Source organism: Oncorhynchus keta, chromosome 36 (assembly GCF_023373465.1).
Source record: "Oncorhynchus keta strain PuntledgeMale-10-30-2019 chromosome 36, Oket_V2, whole genome shotgun sequence".
Lineage (NCBI taxonomy): Eukaryota > Metazoa > Chordata > Actinopteri > Salmoniformes > Salmonidae > Oncorhynchus > Oncorhynchus keta.
The window spans coordinates 3475166-3494545 of NC_068456.1; the positions used below are offsets into that span (position 1 = coordinate 3475166).

General features: G+C 44.8%; 1 protein-coding gene across 4 annotated transcripts in view; it reads left to right on the forward strand.

Annotated features, from left to right (window-relative positions):
* The window catches only part of LOC118369471 (protein O-GlcNAcase-like), a 33953-nt gene extending 14987 nt beyond the window's left edge, over positions 1–18966 (forward strand). For all 4 annotated transcript variants that reach the window (XM_035753872.2, XM_035753871.2, XM_035753875.2 and 1 more), the window contains 8 exons: positions 775–978; positions 3703–3877; positions 9018–9103; positions 13070–13174; positions 13396–13487; positions 15638–15830; positions 16123–16282; positions 16609–18966. In XM_035753872.2, coding sequence (XP_035609765.1) covers positions 775–978; positions 3703–3877; positions 9018–9103; positions 13070–13174; positions 13396–13487; positions 15638–15830; positions 16123–16282; positions 16609–16745 — 1152 coding nt within the window. In that variant the 3' untranslated portion in view covers positions 16746–18966. The remainder of the gene's footprint in view (positions 1–774; positions 979–3702; positions 3878–9017; positions 9104–13069; positions 13175–13395; positions 13488–15637; positions 15831–16122; positions 16283–16608) is intronic.
* Positions 18967–19380: the final 414 nt, after the last annotated feature.

The window sequence follows — 19380 nt, forward strand, 5'->3', positions numbered from 1 at the left end:
CCGATTGTTCAGTTTGGCCGGGCAGCCAGCTCTAGGAAGAGTCTTGGTGGTTGCAAAGTTCTTCCATTTAAGAATGATGGAGGCCACTGTGTTCTTGGGGACCTTCAATGCTGTAAAAATGTTTTGGTACCCTTCCCCAGATCTGTGCCTCAACACAATCCTGTCTCTGAGCTCTACGGACAATTCCTTCGACCTCATGGCTTGGTTTTTGCTCTGACATGCACTGTCAACTGTAGGATATTATATAGACAGGTATGTGACTTTCCAAATCATGTCCAATCAAATGAATTCACCACATGTGGCCTCCAATCAAGTTGTAGAAACATCTCAATGATGATCAATTGAAACAGGATGCATCTGCCCTCAATTTCATGTCTCATTGCAAAGTGTCTGAATACTTGGGCAAATAAGGTATTTCTGTTTTTAAAAATAATTTGCAAACATTTCTAAAAACCTGTTTGCTTAGGATTTTTATTTAATACATTTTGTAATAAGGCTATGAAGGAACAAAATGTGGGAAAAGTCAATCCGTCTGAATACTTTCCGAGGGCACTGTACATACAAATGTGTTTGAAAGTAATTGAAATACCCATAATTGTATTTGAACCCAGGTGTGCGTGTGTGTGCGTGTGTGTGCGTGTGTGTGTGTGCGTGTGTGTGTGTGCGTGTGTGTGTGTGTGTCTGACAATTACATACAAAGCTACTCAGATTATCCAAAGTGACTTACAATTAAATTACATATGTTTAAACAATTACATTTTGTTTGTTTTTCAGGATGTTTTTGTGCTTGGTCCCAATGAGAAGGTATTGTACACTGCAGAGTCTCTTTCTTTGGAGGACCTGATCCTGCTGGCTGAGCTCTTCTACCTGCCCTATGAGTACGGACCCAAGGCCCTACACATGCTCAAGGAGTTCAATTGGCTCCGGGCTAACTGCAGCACCGTCGGTGTCGACTGCAAGGGCAAGGAGCCAGAGAAGGTAGGTGGGGGATACCTAGTCAGATCCACAACTGAGTGCATTCAACCGAAATGTGTCTTCCGCATTTAACCCATAAAAGTCTTAAGCTATATGGAATTGCTTTAAGAGTGTCATACCAAGGATCATTTTGTGGTTTGATTTTTGATTTTTTAAAACCCCTTGAAGTATCAAAATATATATATATATTTTTTAATGTACATTATTTTTTACCTTACTGTTATTAGCCAGTACAAACGCATTGAATAACAGATTAGCTACATGGAAAAACAATTTGTGGAAGTTTGAACTGTCCTTTAAGAAAGATCAGGATTACCAGGACATGTACTGCGAGCATGCGCCGACCAACTGGCACGTGTCTTCGCTGACATTTTCACCCTCTCCGAGTCTGTAATACCAACATGTTTTAAGCAGACTGTTATAGTCCCTGTGCCCAAGAACACCAAGGTAACTAGAGAATCTTGTTTCTAATGGTCTGAAAGTCTTTAGGTGTCTTTTGGCAAACTCCAAGCAGGCTGTCGTGCCTTTTACTGAGGAGTGGCTTCCGTCTATATATATATATATATATATATATATATATATATATATATATATATGCGCCTGATTGGTGGAGTGCTGCATAGATTGTTGTTGTCCTTCTGGAGAAACTCTGGAGTTCTGACCATCGGGTTCTTTGTCACCTCCCTGACCAAGATCCTTATCCCCTGATTGCTCAATTTGGCCGGGTGGCTCTAGGAATAGTCTTGGTGGTTCAAAACTTCTTCCATTTAAGAATGATGGAGGCCACTGTGTTCTTGTGGACCTTCAATGTTTTGGTACCCTGCCCCAGATCTGTTCCTTGACACAATCCTGTTTCTTTTTTGAAGTAATTTATTGCATTGAACAACACAACATTTTCAGTCTCCTCCTTGTCTGAAGGACGAGTGGATAAACTGGTTAATGTCAAGCCCTGCATGTTTTTTTCAAAATGATCATGGAATGTAGACCTACTTTGAACACCACACATTGGCAGCTACTGTCAGCTTTTCTATCGTTCAGCCATTTCCATGTTAAAATGTTATGGGATGCATTTTCTCCATGGTTTTTGATGGTAGGCCCCTCCTGGTAGGCCTATTATGAACAAATAGCCACAGTAGCCTACTTGATCACTGTTAGTTTGAACTTAAAGCGAGTACAGCCTCAGTGTTCAGGGTAAACGCACACCGGAAGTTGCACGTATTTTGTGCTCAGCAGACCTGAAATTTGCTCAGTGCCGGAAAAACTGAGGCATCATTCACCGGGGGACCTTCAGACGAGTCTTGTGAGGTCTGTGGGTGTCCTAGAGCAAAACAACCAACATGTTCGTGAGAGGGGTCACCTTTCCATAGAGTCATAGTCATAGTGTCATAATAGTTCAGACAGTCTACAGGCGATTTTGTGAGAATACCGATTTTTAAGGATGTTCAATGGTCTGACAAACACCGCTCTCTAGCTCTGTCACCTTTTTTCCGCAGATGCCAAAAAAACATATCTCTAGCTTTAACTAACATTTTTATGGGGATTATTATTATGCTAATTCGATTTCAGTGGGTGCGCAGAATGACAGATTGTTCCACCTTCCACCGGCTATGGGATTCGAACCAGCGCCCTTCCAATTACTGGCCCAACGCTTTTAACCTCAAGGCCACCCAGGTATTGGTCGAGAGGAGGGAGATTCTATTTATGTTGATTTTGTTAGTCATGACATTTTTTCTGATATTCAGAGCTGAAAAATATTCCGGGTTGATGCTGGTGACGACTGTGGTACAAAATGGTGTGTGTGTGGTATCCTGAGAGGTCTACCCCGGGGGGTGGTAATAGAAGGGAGGTACGTGCTGCAACGTTGGCTCCCTCTGCTGGGAGTACACGAGCTGGGCACCCCGACATGGATAGCTCCAAGTGGAGGTAATTAGAGGAAGTGCCAACCAGCTGTGGAGGCCACATAAAAGGAGCACTGTGGCACACCGCGGGAGAGACCGACACAGAACCAAAGCTGAGAAGAAGGACTGTGCCAAACCTACGTGCTTTTCTTTGTTATGTTTATTTTATGGCCTAGTAAAGTTGTGTTTGCTGACTAAAACCTCCCGGTCTCTGTGTTAATCTCTGCACCCTCAACCCAACACCCCACGGTTTACCACAGGTGGTTGTGTAGTGTCTCTAAGCAGCCATTGAGATGTTTGTCTAAAACACCGAAACTTGATCCATGCAGTGGCACACACACTGGAAAGTCGATACATTTAGTTCTGTCCAAGGCTGTGGATGAGTTCTGTCAGTGACCATGTTACCATTGGATATGTCTCAACTGGCCCATGGTTCATTAGTAGGACTAATGGCAGTCATGTGACCAAGGTCACAGTTATCATTTTTCAAATAGCCCACTTTTAAAAAATCATCTCCACTCCGGACTGGAGACAACTGCATGTGTCATATTTTTTAAAGCCCGGCGGTCCCATTTTCAGTCAGCTGTTTGCTCCACAACACAAAATTCTAAAACTTCCTGGTTTTTCCTCGTCTTGTCTATATCGGCTGTTATACCGAAACCAGGCTTACTTTGCTGCTTTTGGGTCAAGTTTATCGACTTTGAAATGAAATTGAAGGTTCTATTACTTTCATTACGGTCTTCATCCATAGTCGTCGATTACACAGTTAAACAAAAATCATCATAGCCCCTTCTGTTTTGTGCCCTAATCCCTGTTTCCTGTCCTCCAGGTAGTGGAGTGGCAGTCCCGGGCAGAGAGGTTTGAGGAGATGTGTTGCTCGGTCATCCAGATGTTCACCAGGCTGTCTAACTCAGCCAACCGCACCATCCTCTATGACCTCTACCCCTACATCTGGGACATCAAGAGCATCATGTCCATGGTCAAGTCCTTTGTCCAGTGGCTAGGTACGCATGGACACACACACACTCTCTCACAAACACACACACACACACACACACACTGAATAGGTACATACAGTATGGACACCTGAAACGGTACAGCTTGACTCCCGACTTCTCAGAGCCTCAGAAACAGTAAGTGTAGGACATGAAACACATATACAGTACTTGTCAAAAATTTGAACACACCTACTCATTCCTGGGTTTGTCTTTATTTTTACTATATATATATATATATATATATATATCCTTTTTTTCCCATTTTTTTTTCAATATGTATCATAATAGTGAAGACATCAAAACTACACTGCTCAAAAAAATAAAGGGAACACTTAAACAACACAATGTAACTCCAAGTCAATCACACTTCTGTGAAATCAAACTGTCCACTTAGGAAGCAACACTGATTGACAATACATTTCACACGCTGTTGTGCAAATGGAATAGACATCAGGTGGAAATTATAGGCAATTAGCAAGACACCCCCAATAAAGGAGTGGTTCTGCAGGTGGGGACCACAGATCACTTCTCAGTTCCTATGCTTCCTGGCTGATGTTTTGGTCACTTTTGAATGCTGGCGGTGCTTTCACTCATGAGACGGAGTCTTACAACCCACACAAGTGGCTCAGGTAGTGCAGCTCCAGGATGGAACATCAATGCGAGCTGTGGCAAGAAGGTTTGCTGTGTCTGTCAGCGTAGTGTCCAGAGCATGGAGGCGCTACCAGGAGACAGGCCAGTACATCAGGAGACATGGAGGAGGCCGTAGGAGGGCAACAACCCAGCAGCAGGACCGCTACCTCCGCCTTTGTGTGCAAGGAGGAGTACTGTCAGAGCCCTGCCAAATGACCTCCAGCAGGCCACAAATGTGCATGTCTGCTCAAACGGTCAGAAACAGACTCCATGAGGGTGGTATGAGGGCCCGATGTCCACAGGTGGGGGTTGTGCTTACGGCCCAACACCGTGCAGGACGTTTGGCATTTGCCAGAGAACACCAAGATTGGAAAATTTGCCACTGGCGCCCTGTGCTCTTCACAGATGAAAGCAGGTTCACACTGAGCACGTGACAGAGTCTGGAGACGCTGCGGAGAACGTTCTGCTGCCCGCAACATCCTCCAGCATGACCAGTTTGGCGGTGGGTCAGTCATGGTGTGGGGTGGCATTTCTTTGGGGGGGCCACACAGCCCTCCATGTGCTCGCCAGAGGTAGCCTGACTGCCATTAGGTACCGAGATGAGATCCTCAGACCCCTTGTGAGACCATATGCTGGTGTGTCATTGTCCAGTTGCGATACTCTATCTCATCTAGTTTGCGCTTAGTCGGTCTATCATTTGTATTTCAACAGGACAATGACCCAACACACCTCCAAGCTGTGTAAGGACTATTTTACTAATAAGGAGAGTGATGGAGTGCTGCATCAGATGACCTGGCCTCCACAATCACCCGACCTCAACCCAATTGAGATGGTTTGGGATGAGTTGGACCGCAGTGTGAAGGAAATGCAGCCAACAAGTGCTCAACATATGTGGAAGCTCCTTGAAGACTGTGAAGCTGTTAGGTTAGATTACTCGTTGGTTATTACTGCGTTGTCGGAACGAGAAGCACAAGCATTTCGCTACACTCGCATTAACATCTGCTGACAAGGAAAAACCCATGAATGAGTAGGTGTGTCCAGGCTTCTGACTGGTGCTGTAGGTATGGGAAAAATATGTCAAGTCTTTAAGCTTCACGGTGAAGTCTCATGGTTAGTTTAGATAAGCTCAATACATACACAAAGGTGAATATCATTTTGGTAAGCTTCTGTATGAGCATTAAAGATGTGTGTTTGGCCACATTGCAGTTTCTCCATGATAAGATTGATAGTGCCACAGTATGATCTTTCATCTGCCATCCAGTCTTTGGTAGTTTAGTCATGCACATAGGGGCGGCAGGGTAGCCTAGTGGTTAGAGCGTTGGACTAGTAACCAGAAGGTTGCAAGTTCAAACCCCTGAGCTGACGAGGTACAAATATGTCGTTCTGCCCCTGAACAGGCAGTTAACCCACTGTTCCTAGGCCGTCATTGAAAATAAGAATTTGTTCTTACCTTTTATTTAACCAGGCAAGTCAGTTAAAATAAAAATATTAATGAATCATCTGAACATGTACTGTATCTATAGTGCCCACTCCCCAGTCTGCTTAACAGATGATTAAGCTTGTTTGTGGACCTGGCAATGCAACATTTTAATCTCTGTTGCCTTTCACCTGTGTTCAAGGTGAGTCTAGAGCAGACAGACTCACTCAGACAGACTCACTCTTATCGTCAGCTCTCCCAGTTAGTTTTAGCATCACTTCGGCTTCACTTACATATCCATCAGTGACAGACATCGACATCCACTACATTGCTTTTCAATTGTTGTTTTTATTCTGTTTTAGTGCACTTTTTGATTTGTTGATTTTTACTTTGACTAACTGAATGCCGCTTGCACTGCTAGTCACCCTCTACAGTAACCCTAAATGAATTGGTCCACCACAACTAAGTGAATTGTCAGTATCAGTAGTGACAGGTCCAGAGATGGGGTACTGCTGCTTGCTGTGTGTGGTGGCTGCTGCGTTCACCCACACACACACACAGACAGAACCTGCTGCCAGCCTGTGTCTGGGGGGTGGGACGCAAGGGTAACCCCCCACACGTCCACCCTGCTCTGTGAGCTTGGAGAGCGAGGTGACTGACAGTGAAAGGCCATTCTGGTGCTTGAATAGATAGTGATCGAATATCTGAGCCAATTTTATTATCTATCCGCATTGAAACGATTCATTTCATAAAATGCCCTCACTGAGTAATGCAGAGGTCCGCAAAGTCGATGCCGAGCCTATTCCCAGCACACGCTCTATGTACCAGTGTTATTGCTGGCTCAGAGTGCTTAGCCTCCACTCAATACTTTCTTCTAGCTGTATCAAAGCCCATACTCCTTGAAATTAAAATCACTCCAACTCACACACTACTCACGGATGCATGAACGCACATGTGCGCACAGACACACTTCACCTGCATGTAACACGTCTTGATAAGAGTCAGAACAACATTTCTGTGAGTGATCTTCTGTAGCCATTGGAAGCTATTTTGATCAACCCTGAAGCACCAGCATGGCCTATATGTTACACAATAACCATGTTTCATTCACAGGTTTTTGTCCAGAGCTGAGAGCTCTAACCTATACAGTACACAGCAGGCAGCAAACCCACACTGGCAGAACTACAGCTAAATCGAAGCTATAACGGCGTTATGAACCCTTAAACCAGTAGAACAATTTAGACGCTAGAGAACCATTTTGTAGGTCTTTCTAAAGCGTGACCAGCTGGGGGTTAGCTAGACTAGAACATAAAGCAATCTAAAGGCTTTCCCACATCCGGTGAACCAGTCGGTATGTAGACGACTTGTCACGCTTCTCTATTATAACTAAACTGCGCTCGAGGCCCGATCAAAGAGCTTATGTTCTAAGTACCTGTCCCCTTATTGGTCTGTAGCTGTGCAGCCGGCAGTCAGTCTTACCTCCTCCCCCCCTGGTGTTGTGACTGAGACACATTTACTAACGACTATCTTCTACTGTTCTCTCCCATCACCGTGTGCAGATGGACAAATCCTCAGTACCAGTTTCTACTGCTAGTGGATCACCACTGGCCAATGTCTGCGCAGGCCACCTTTTCTGATTTGGTTATTGTTTTTAATTGTTTGTTTTTTTACATTTTCATATCAGATCCGGATGTTTTGATATGGGTGATGGAATGACAGTCACATTTTGCGCAGCGAACTTGAGGAGCGGAGAGATAAACGTCAATGTTTTAGATCTTCTTTTCTCTGGCGCCGTTCATTTCTCTCTAACATGTTTGTTTTTACAAGTAGGCCTTTTCATGGAAGAGGCTTAAACCAGCACTGGATGCACCTACACACTGGAGTTCACATCTGGCTTTCAGAATGTTAGTTTCTCTACTGTCCCTCGCAGTCTGGTGTGTACTAACTATAGTACACACCGTATTTTCCAAATGCTGCTTTGAAAGTGACTAGTCGTTTGTTCACAAAAGCGACGAGCAACTTGCATTGCAATGTGAAACACTGAGACAAACAACTGTGAAATAACTGTTGTTTTATTTACATAGATATGTGTCTCCAATAATTATTTGATATCAACAAATGGCATGTGGTGCTGCTTTACTCCCAAGCACCTGAAAGCGAGCTGTGAATTCCTCCCTGTGGATGCATCTGTATGCTGAGTGGGGCCGGCCTCACCAGAGGAAGTGTTCTAGGTGTCAGGGTGAGGTTGCTACTGGATGTTTATAGCAGGAGCGTTGACTCTTCTGTCCTCTTCTCGCGCTGTGTCTGTCTCGTCACATGACAGGAGACCTCATCACCAGGTTTGGGATCGTCTATCAATCTGATCTTACTCTATAGCACCTTTTTTTTTGTCACAAACTGCTTCACAGGCACAGCAACCAATGATGGCAATGGCAATCATTCATATGTTTTGAAAGGTGTGACTGACAGTAGTAGGTTCAAGGTTGCTCTCGTAAGAACGGAGTGGCGTGCCAACACCAAAGTAGGTGTAGGAACTTGAGGTGCACTGAACTTTGCACCCCTTTTTAGTTTTGTGTCTTTGCACAGAGCTGTCCTCTCCCAGTTGTCCTCTCTTCCTGTTTTGAGTCCTGCTCCCTGGTCATGTGATGAGGCAGGTTAGATGAGAATGTGACTTCAGATGAGGTGCTGGGGGGGCAACGGCAGCTGAAGCTTACACGGTAGGATGAGTTCCCCCTAGACACTGATCCAAGGTCAGATTAGGCTAGTTAGAGCGTGAATGACTTGGAAGTTCTCACTGCAAGTGAACCGGAATCCGACTGTCGAATTGATTCAGGCTTTATAACCTCAATGATTCCTCTCAGTTGGGAAACACCAAAGTAAGCTTTAGTTGCTCAAGCCCAACGCCCAACCAAACCATTTTCATACGAATATAATTTTTTTTTAAATATAATTTTAAAAGCATTTTCTTTGGAGTGATAGGTTATCATTATTTTCCAAAGCCCCCCCATCCCCCCCACCTGCGACCTGTCAGTTAGTCCCGTTTTATCTCTGGTCCCCATGGTAATGCTGTGTCCCTCCGCCACTGTGTGCTCCTAACAGGGTGCCGTAGTCAGGCTACTGCACAGTTCCTTAGTGGAGACCAAGAGCCTTGGGCCTTTAGGGGCGGTCTAGCAGGAGAGTTCCAGGTATATGCTTACGCACTGACTTCACGGATTATAAAACTGTTTGTAATGCTAGTAAAGAAGATGAATTACGGGTTTTGTGTTGAAGAGAAAGTGGTTTGTTGTGCAACAGCAGATGTGAAAGGGTTTGGTCTGTCTAAGGTGGGCTGATCATGACTAGGAAGGGTTATACCTCTAAATCATGAGAATTTTTCAATAAAATGTCCATGTCTTGGACAAGTGTGCCTGTAAGTTTCTGAAGGCATTGGTCCAACCAGCATCTGGTATGGTCTGATCAGTCTGAAAAGGAAAAGGGCGAACTGACACCATAAAAAGTCCCTCCAAGGCAGTGTTTTTCAAAAATTTGAATTTCTCTCAGCCGACTGCCCAAAGGAGATGCTGCTTTTCCATGGGGCACGCATATTCTGCCTATTCTCTGCGTGGCATTGCTAGGGTTAGATTTCCATGGCATCTCATTTATTTGCAGGAAAAGCTTCGCAAAATTCTACCCTTTTGCACACGCAAGGGTATGCATCGCAGCACCAACGAGAACGCAAGTGACACCGCCCGCCTAGAAAAACTCCATGAGCAAACACAATACTCCTAGACTAACATCAGATATCCCATGTTGGATTATTACATTTTATTTGTAGTAGTTGATCTTTAAAAGACTCGGTGGTTGGTCTTCAAATAAAAATCCAATCAAATGTTATTTGTTACATGCTTCGTAAACAGCAGTTGTGGACTAACAGTGAAATGCTTACTGAAGGGCCCATACCAACCATGCAGAGAGAGAATAGAAAAGTAAAACGTGTAACAATACTATTAATACTAGATTAAAAAAAACTAACGATAGCTGATCGATACCGATCAATGTGCAGGGGTCTGAGGTAATGTAGGTAGATACAGGGCATTCGGAAAGTATTCAGATGGGTCCCTTTTCCCACATTTTGTTATGTTACAGCCTTATTCTAAAATTGATTACATAATTGTTTTCCTCAATCTACACACAATACCCCATAATAACAAAGCAAAACAGTTGTTTTTTTTTTAGAAATGTTTGCAATGGTATTCAAATTTTAAAAAACGAAAACTTATTCACATAAGTATTCAGACCCTTTATGAGACTCAGTTGAGCTCTGGTGCATCCTGTTTCCGTTGATCATCCTTGATGTTTCTACAACTTGATTGGAGTCCACCTGTGGTAAATTCAATTGATTAGACATGATTTGGAAAGGCACTCACCTGTCTATATACGGTCCCACAGTTGACAGTGCACATCATTGCAAAAACCAATCCATGAGTTTGAAGGAATTGTCCGTAGAGCTCCGAGACAGGATTGTGTCGAGGCACAAATCTGGGGCAGGGTACCAAAACATTGAAGAACACAGTGGCCTCCATCATTCTTAAATGGAAGACGTTTGGAACCACAAAGACTCTTCCTAGAGCTGGCTGCCCGGCCAAACTGAACAATCGGGGGAGAAGGGCCTTGGTCAGGGTGGTGACTAAGAACCTGATGGTCACTCTGACAGAGCTCCGGAGTTTCTCTGTGGAGATGGAAGAACATTCCAGAAGGACAACCATCTCTGCAGCACTTCACCAATCAGGCCTTTATGGTAGAGTGGCCAGATGGAAGCCCTTCCTGAGTAAAAGGCACATGCCAGCCCACTTGGAGTTTGCCAAAATACACCCAAAGGACTCTCAGACCATGAGAAACAAGATTATCTGGTCTGATGAAACGGAGATTGAACTCTTTGGCCTGAATACCAAGCGTCACGTCTGGAGGAAACCTGGCACCATCCCTACGGTGAAGCATTGTGGTGGCAGCATTATGCTGTGGAGATGTTTTTCAGCAGCGGTAACTGGGAGACTAGTAAGGATTGAGCCAAAGATGAACGGCGCAAAGTACGGAGATCCTTGATTTAAAACCTGCCCGAGGGGCTCAACCTCGGACTGGGGCAAAGGTTCACCTTCCAACCGTACAACGTCCCTAAGCACACAGCCAAGACAACGCAGAACTGGCTTCGGGACAACTCTCTGAATGTCCTTGACTTGCCCGGACTTGAACCCGATCGAACGTCTCTGGAGAGACCTGAAAATAGCTGTGCAGCATCGCTCCCCATCCAACCTGACAGAGCTTGAGAGGATCTGCAGAGAAGAATGGGAGAAACCTCTCAAATACCGGTGTCCCAATCTTGTAGTGTCATACCGATGAAGACTCAGGGCAATAATCGCTGCCGAAGGTGCTTCAACAAAGTACTGAGTAAAGGGTCTGAATACTTATGTAAATGTGATATTTCAGTTTTTGTATTTTTGGAAATGTGCAAAAAATTCTAAAACCTGTTTTTCCTTTGTCATTATGGGGTATTGTGTGTAGATTGAGGGGGGTGTTATCCATTTTAGAATAAGGTTTTAATGTAAAAATGTGGGAAAAGTTAACTTTATGAATGCACTGTGTGTACATATAGCTGTGAATAAAGTGACAGATCGTAAACGATAGCAGCAGGATATGTGATGAGTCAAAGTTTGTGCAAGAAAGGTCAATGCAGAAAGTCCGGGTAGCTGTTTGGTTAACTAGAAGTTGTTCAGGGTCCTGTTGGTTCCAGACTTGGTCTTTAGCTGTATCTAATGTTTAATATACTGTCACTGTTGAAAATGTACACCCCTTGCACAGTTTTCACATTTTGCTGCCTTAAAATTCAATCGAAAAAGGGATAAAATTAGAAGAAAAAAATATTCTCCAATCTACAATCTACTACACATTTTTAAAGTGAAAGTAAAATTATAGAAAATGGACAGCAATATTCAAACCTTGTCTGATTTAAGCAAATGCAAGTCATGACTGAGACTGGACCACTCAGGAACACTCAACACTTCTTGGAAAGTCATTCTGGTGTGTCATTGAAGAAGATCTATCGCAGGGCTAGGTTTTCAGAAGACTGAGTTGGGTGTTAATGTTAGAGAAAACCCCGCCCTCAGTCTTCTGAACACCGAACCCTGGATTTTTCAGTGGGAAAATACAACACATTTTAATGCCAAATACACACTATAATTTACTTTCCAATAGTTGTTGAGTGTTCCTGAATGATCCAGTCTCAGTCCTGACTGAAATGTGCTTGATATCAGAGACGAGGTTTGAATATGGCTGTCCATCCATGATCCCCAACCAAGTTGACTTACCTGGAGCAATTTTGACAGAACCAATGGACTTGTTCAAAGCTGGTAGAGTCTTATTCAAACTGGTTTCCAAAGGTGCTTCCACCAAGTACTGGGGGGTGAAAACATACGCAAACAAGACATCTACGTTTTATTTGATTCATTTGGAAAATGTTTTATCATTTTTCTTTCACTTTGGTTTCCTACTGATGTACACAACCTACTCCACCTTTTCAATCGAATTGAATGTTTTTTTGTTTTTTTAAATGACATTTTAAGGCGGCAAAATGTGAACATTGTGCAAGGGGTGTGTAGACTTTCGCGAGGCATTGTATGTTAGAATAGTGTTTTTGCTCCTGGAGTTTTGTCTCATTGTCAGCGCCAGCATCATGACTTCTCTCTACAGGAGGGCCACGGGCCCGGCCCTGCGCAGCGCGGCAGCTCGAAGCGATGCCTTAGACCAGCCACAGGGGAATGGATCAGCAACATCTCCTTTAGCCAGCAGCACCTTTTCTGAGACCAAGCCTTTGCTCTTCCAATATACACCTATAACTCATATTCCTGTCTTTTAAAAAGAAAACATGCTGTATACGCTATGCTCTCATAAGAACAGATGTGATGATTTGCTGCTGCTGTTCACTGTTGAGCCAAAAGTACCACAGAAGCCCAGCAGTAATTCTTGGACCATTGGCTGGTTTTAGCCTGCCTTTGACATGCAGCTGTTGTTGGTGCCACAGTGTCCCAGCAGTAGCAAAGGTGTCTGAAACGGTGAATGCAGAGACCCGGTGCCTGGTGTCAGTTTGACTGAAACGGCTTCTTTTTGATCCCCGACAGAGATTTTTGCCGATCGACGGTGCAAACGATCTTTTCTTCCAGCCTCCCCCCGCACTGCCAACATCCAAAATCTATTCCATCAGGCCCTGCTATCCTAAAGATGAGGTGAGGAGAGTTAAAAACAGCATTTTCCCTCTACATCAGCGGGTGTGTCTGTGGGTATGGGTGAGTGTAATTTCCCCTCTGGATCACTGATTCCTGTATTCACTCAGTGATTAGCTGAACATACTGGGTGTAACGGCACGCTGTTGGTATTCCCATCTGAGCTATCCTTGTTTTTAAATACTGCTTCTAGGCTCATCTGTGTGCGTCTGTGTGTGTTCCAGCATGCAGTGTATAAGATCTGCAGAGAGATGTACTCTGAAGGAGTGGAGGAACTGCCCTTCGGTGGAGAGGAGCCAGACCTCATAGGAGACAGGTAAGGTCTTTTTTTTTTTTTTACATTTTAGTTGTCGCCCAACATTATTTTGAAGGGGAAAAAATGGAAGTGGAGACAATTCACCCTAATGAATCAAATCATCAAATCAAATGTTATTTGTCACATACACATGGTTAGCAGATGTTATTGCGAGCGTAGCGAAATGCTTGTGCTTCTAGTTCCGACAATGCAGTAATAACCAACAAGTAATCTAGCTAACAATTCCAAAACTACTACCTTAGACACAAGTGTAAGGGGATAAAGAATATGTACATAAGATATATGAATGAGTGATGGTACAGAGCGGCATAGGCAAGATACAGTAGATGGTATTGAGTGCAGTATATACATATGAGATGAGTATGTAAACAAAGTGGCATAGTTAAAGTGGCTAGTGATACATGTATTACATAAGGATGCAGTAGATGATATAGAGTACAGTATATACGTATACATATGAGATGAATAATGTAGGGAACATTATATTAGGTAGCATTGTTTAAAGTGGCTAGTGATATATTTTACATAATTTCCCATCAATTCCCATTATTAAAGTGGCTGGAGTTCAGTCAGTGTGTTGGCAGCAGCCACTCAATGTTAGTGGTGGCTGGTTAACAGTCTGATGGCCTTGAGATCGAAGCTGTTTTTCAGTCTCTCGGTCCCAGCTTTGATGCACCTGTACTGACCTCGCCTTCTGGATGATAGCGGGGTGAACAGGCAGTGGCTTGGGTGGTTGTTGTCCTTGATGATCTTTATGGCCTTCCTGTGACATCGGGTGGTGTAGGTGTCCTGGAGGGTAGGTAGTTTGCCCCCGGTGATGCGTTGTGCAGACCTCACTACCCTCTGGAGAGCCTTACGGTTGTGGGCGGAGCAGTTGCCGTACCAGTGATACAGCCCGACAGGATGCTCTCGATTGTGCATCTGTAGATGTTTGTGAGTGCTTTTGGTGACAAGCCAAATTTCTTCAGCCTCCTGAGGTTGAAGAGGCGCTGCTGCGCCTTCTTCACGATGCTGTCTGTGTGGGTGGTCCAATTCAGTTTGTCTGTGATGTGTACCCCGAGGAACTTACAACTTACTACCCTCTCCACTACTGTTCCATCGATGTGGATAGGGGGGTGTTCCCTCTGCTGTTTCCTGAAGTCTACAATCATCTCCTTAGTTTTGTTGACGTTGAGTGTGAGGTTATTTTCCTGACACCACACTCCGAGGGCCCTCACCTCCTCCCTGTAGGCCGTCTCGTCGTTGTTGGTAATCAAGCCTACTACTGTTGTGTCGTCCGCAAACTTGATGATTTAGTTGGAGGCGTGCGTGGCCACGCAGTCATGGGTGAACAGGGAGTACAGGAGAGGGCTCAGAACGCACCCTTGTGGGGCCCCAGTGTTGAGGATCAGCGGGGTGGAGATGTTGTTGCCTACCTTCACCACCTGGGGGTCGGCCCATCAGGAAGTCCAGTACCCAGTTGCACAGGGCGGGGTCGAGACCCAGGGTCTCGAGCTTGATGACGGGCTTGGAGGGCACTATGGTGTTAAATGCCGAGCTGTAGTCGATGAACAGCATTCTCACATAGGTATTCCTCTTGTCCAGATGGGTTAGGGCAGTGTGCAGTGTGGTTGAGATTGCATTGTCTGTGGACCTAGTGGGCGGTAAGCAAATTGGTGCGGGTCTAGGGTGTCAGGTAGGGTGGAGGTGATATGGTCCTTGACTAGTCTCTCAAAGCACTTCATGATGACGGAAGTGAGTGCTACGGGGCGGTAGTCGTTTAGCTCAGCTACCTTGGCTTTCTTGGGAACAGGAACAATGGTGGCCCTCTTGAAGCATGTGGGAACAACAGACTGGGATAGGGATTGTTTGAATATGTCCGTAAACACACCAGCCAGCTGGTCTGCGCATGCTCTGAGGGCGCGGCTGGGGATGCCGTCTGGGCCTGCAGCCTTGCGAGGGTTGACACGTTTAAATGTTTTCCTCACGTCGGCTGCAGTGAAGGAGAGTCCGCATGTTTTAGTTGCGGGCAGTGGATGAAGGTTCTATTGAGATTGAAACGATGGTTACAACAAAAAAACATTAAATCTGTGCAGCAAAATGATTGGTGGGCTGGAGTTTCTTTTCAATGTCGTATACCTAACTAACAGTATGTTTCTCTGTTATTCCAGGTTAGTAGGAGGGTTCCTGAACCTGAGTCCAGACTATGGGTTTGTCCTGGAGGACGAGGAGGGGATCTGTGGTTACGCACTGGGCACCGTGGACGTCAAGCCGTTCGTCAAGAAGTGTAAGATGAGCTGGATCCCCTCCATGCAGGAGAAATACAACAAGCCTGACTGCCAGAAGGACCTCTCTGATGCTGAGGTAGGAGACTGGGTTCACTCCATTTCTTTCACTTTTTTTTTTACTCTAACACACTGATACTTATTCTTTTTATTTTTTATAAGCTGTGCAATGAACGTGATATCTGTTGCCTATTGAACTGGGCCAATCAGAGCTGCACTAGACTGGCCTGTGAAAGGAAAATAACCAAGCCAGCGCAGTACGGTTCAGCTGGGCATTGTTCCCCTGGAAAGGGTATTATTGTACGTTGCTCTGGACGAGAGCATCTGGTCAATGACTAAAATGTCAAACCATTTCTCTTTCCTTCCTGTAGAAGATGATGTTGAGTTTCCATGAGGAGGAGGAGGGCCTCCCAGAGTCGTTCCTCTCCAACTTCCCTTCCCTCATTAAGATGGACATCCATGCCAAGGTCATCGATCCCAGCGTGGCCAAGAGCATGATGGGATGCCTGCTTTCCTGCCTCAAGGCCAATGGTAGGTGGTGTCTACAGAACCTGTCTCAATAAAGCACATTTGCTGGTCTATGAATGGTCCCTCGCAACCATCTATGAATCTACTATCGGAAACTTCAGTTGTCCGCATCCCAATTCTAACGCATAAGGATGGTTGTCATGAGCATGTAGGACCCACTTATTGTAAAGTAGTATTATCATCTCGTAATGGTCCTAACTATAAGTGGTCCTAACTATTATTAGCCTTATTATAATAGTACATTCAGGCTCACACATGCTTATAACAAATGACATAAAGCATGTCAGCAGGTTTGAAGTAGTGTTACCGGAACTGTTTCTTACCCCCAGGTTCCATCGGTGCGTTCTGTGAGGTGCGTCAGGCGGACAAGAGGATGATAGACTTCTACAGTAAGCTGGGCTGCTTCGAGGTCGCCAAGATGGAGGGCTTCCCCAAAAACATCATAATCATGGGCCGCAGCCTCTGAGGACAACGGACGACATCACGGGACGCAGCTCCTGAGACAGCCCGGCGAGCCAAGCAACCACGGAGCTGTGTAGAGCGCTTCAGTCATCTGGGCCTAAGGATAACTGTCTGTTACTTTTACAAACCTACCGGTACTTGACGATTTTACACTTCAACCACCTGGACTAGACAAGGCTAGAGGCATCCCTGTTTTTAGATAGTGATCAGAAACAAAGCGGCTTGTACAGATTCACTGTGCTGCCACTAGAGGCCCAGAGCTCTGCCGGAATGAAACAGAATCCAAAACTGTAAGAGCCAAAGTAGTCGTCTGCAGCCCTGTAAAGCCGTGTGTGTTTACGGTGGACGGTTTCCCTCTTGTCATTGGTGTCCAGAGTGGAGTGGCAGTGACTGATCCCCATGCGGCTCCATGAAGTCGGAGCTGGTCAGGTGCCATCTACTCCCATTAGCCTTTCAGACCATGTGACCTGACTGTCAGCAGCCGAATGGGCGTCTGTGCCTGTCTCTCACAGACAGTCGGGGGGTGTATTTAGATCCTGCTGCATCTCAAATTGCGCTCTCTTCTCAATGTAACACGTTATTTTTGTCTGGTCGACGGTAGTGCAGTGTATAGAGTATAGGGAGTGATTTGCGACTTGGCCGTATATGCTGACACTGCACTTTGGTATAGGCCTAGCTGACGGGGGGGGGTTTAGGGAAAAGGGGCCTTTGAGCAGGTGGTCCCTGTAGCTTACAGAGTAAAGAGCGGTTTATGCTTCCACCTATACTGTAGTTTAACTCCCGAGTGATGTGTTACAGGTTCTCTTTGTGGTGTGTTACAGGTTCCTCAATAGTTTACTTAAACTTTTTAAGTGACTTGCATGCAGAGGAAAGCATACGCTTGAGTGTTCAAGGAGACGTACGGAGACTTCCTGGAAACCCACCGGAGTAGAAATGAATAACCTGGAAGAGAGGCCACGTGTGTTTCCACTCACTAAAAACATGGTTCTCAGTCTAGTCCCTTAACCCTTTTTGTTTTCGGCCATGCTTTTTTTTACAGTGCTATTTTTATGTTTATGTATTTGCCTGCCTTTCAATAGGACTTTTGTACCTGTGGAGATCTCCAAGGGGCCTATTGCACTGTCCTGTAGATCGCCGATGATTACCACGCACTCTTATCTACTGTCAATCCACCTGACAAATACATTAGGGGACATGAGGATGGGATGCGTTCATTTTAGCTTGCCCGGTTGCCCTTGGATGCACGCTGAAACCCGGTGCACGCTAAAACGAACGCGCCTCGCCTCAAAAGGTGGGCCATCGGCTCGAAAAACATCTCTCGTTTTTTTTTTTTTTTTTTGGTCACCAATCCAGAGCTCTGGCCCTTTAACCAAGAGAGAGGAGCCCTAACCTCCAAATCGTTTTCGAATTGTGAAGATGAGACGGTTTAGACGCTTCAGCGCTCCTTCTGTAATGCAGCTGCTCTCGTTCTCGACTTCACGAGGCGCGGCGAGGAACATGTACCACTAACCAGCTGCTTATCCGGGAGGACAGAGCGTTCGGGTAGAAAGATACTATGTAGAACAGGTGGGATTCCATGCCAAGCAGAATGAGGAACCATGTCGGCTGTGTACGCCACATTTCCATCTGCGGCGTCATACGTTGCACGCACTTGAATGTCGAGCTACTGAGCGACGGCTCTTCTCCTGGTTAGGACACTACCTACATCGACATGTCAATTCAAATATGCTTTTTTAAAAGAATACCTCGTTACCTGATTTGTCTTCTGCCAGCCTGGATGTTTATAAATGAGTCTGAACGTTGAGCTAGTTCGATTGCAGTCCTTTTAGTCTGCTTTATTCATCCAACTCATCGCCCTCTGGACTAGTATTCTGTGGTGGACAAGTACGTTTCCCAGAGAGAATAGCAACATGTATCCTAGTTCTCCACTGGTATTAAATGATTTCCTTTTCCTTTAGTGTGTGTGTTTATATATATATATATATATATAAAACAGACATTTTGTCATTGCTTGTGCTATTGTGAAATTTTGCTCTTTTTTTCCCTGCATCTGCTGATTTTATGTTTAGCTGCAATTTGAAAGTGCTTCAATTATAGGCCTACATTGATGATACATACATTGTTCGGGTTTTTTTTTTGGTGGGGAGGAGTTTATTGATTAAAATGTACACTTTGTATGTGAAAGGAAAATTGTTGTTAATAAATATTAACTCATGGAAAGGTGATATGATTTCTTAACTCGACACCCAGTCATATCAGGAAGCAGCTGCAACAATGTAACAGTTATAACGGTGCACTCGCAAATTATTCAGACCCCTTGACTTTTCCCACATTTTGTTACGTTAGACTTATTCTAAAAAATCCACACACAATACCCCATAATGACAAAGCAAAATCTGGTTTTTAGAAATGTTTGCAAAAAAATCTGAAATCACATTTCACTTAAATATTCAGACCCTTTACTCAGTACTTTATTGAAACACCTTTGGCAGCGGTTACAGCCTCGAGTCTTCTTGCAGATCCTCTCAAGCTCTGTCAGGTTGGATTGGGAATGTTGCTGCACAACTATTTTCAGGTCTCTCCAGAGATGTTCGATCGGGATTAAGTCCGGGCTCTGGCTGGGCTACTCAAAGACATTC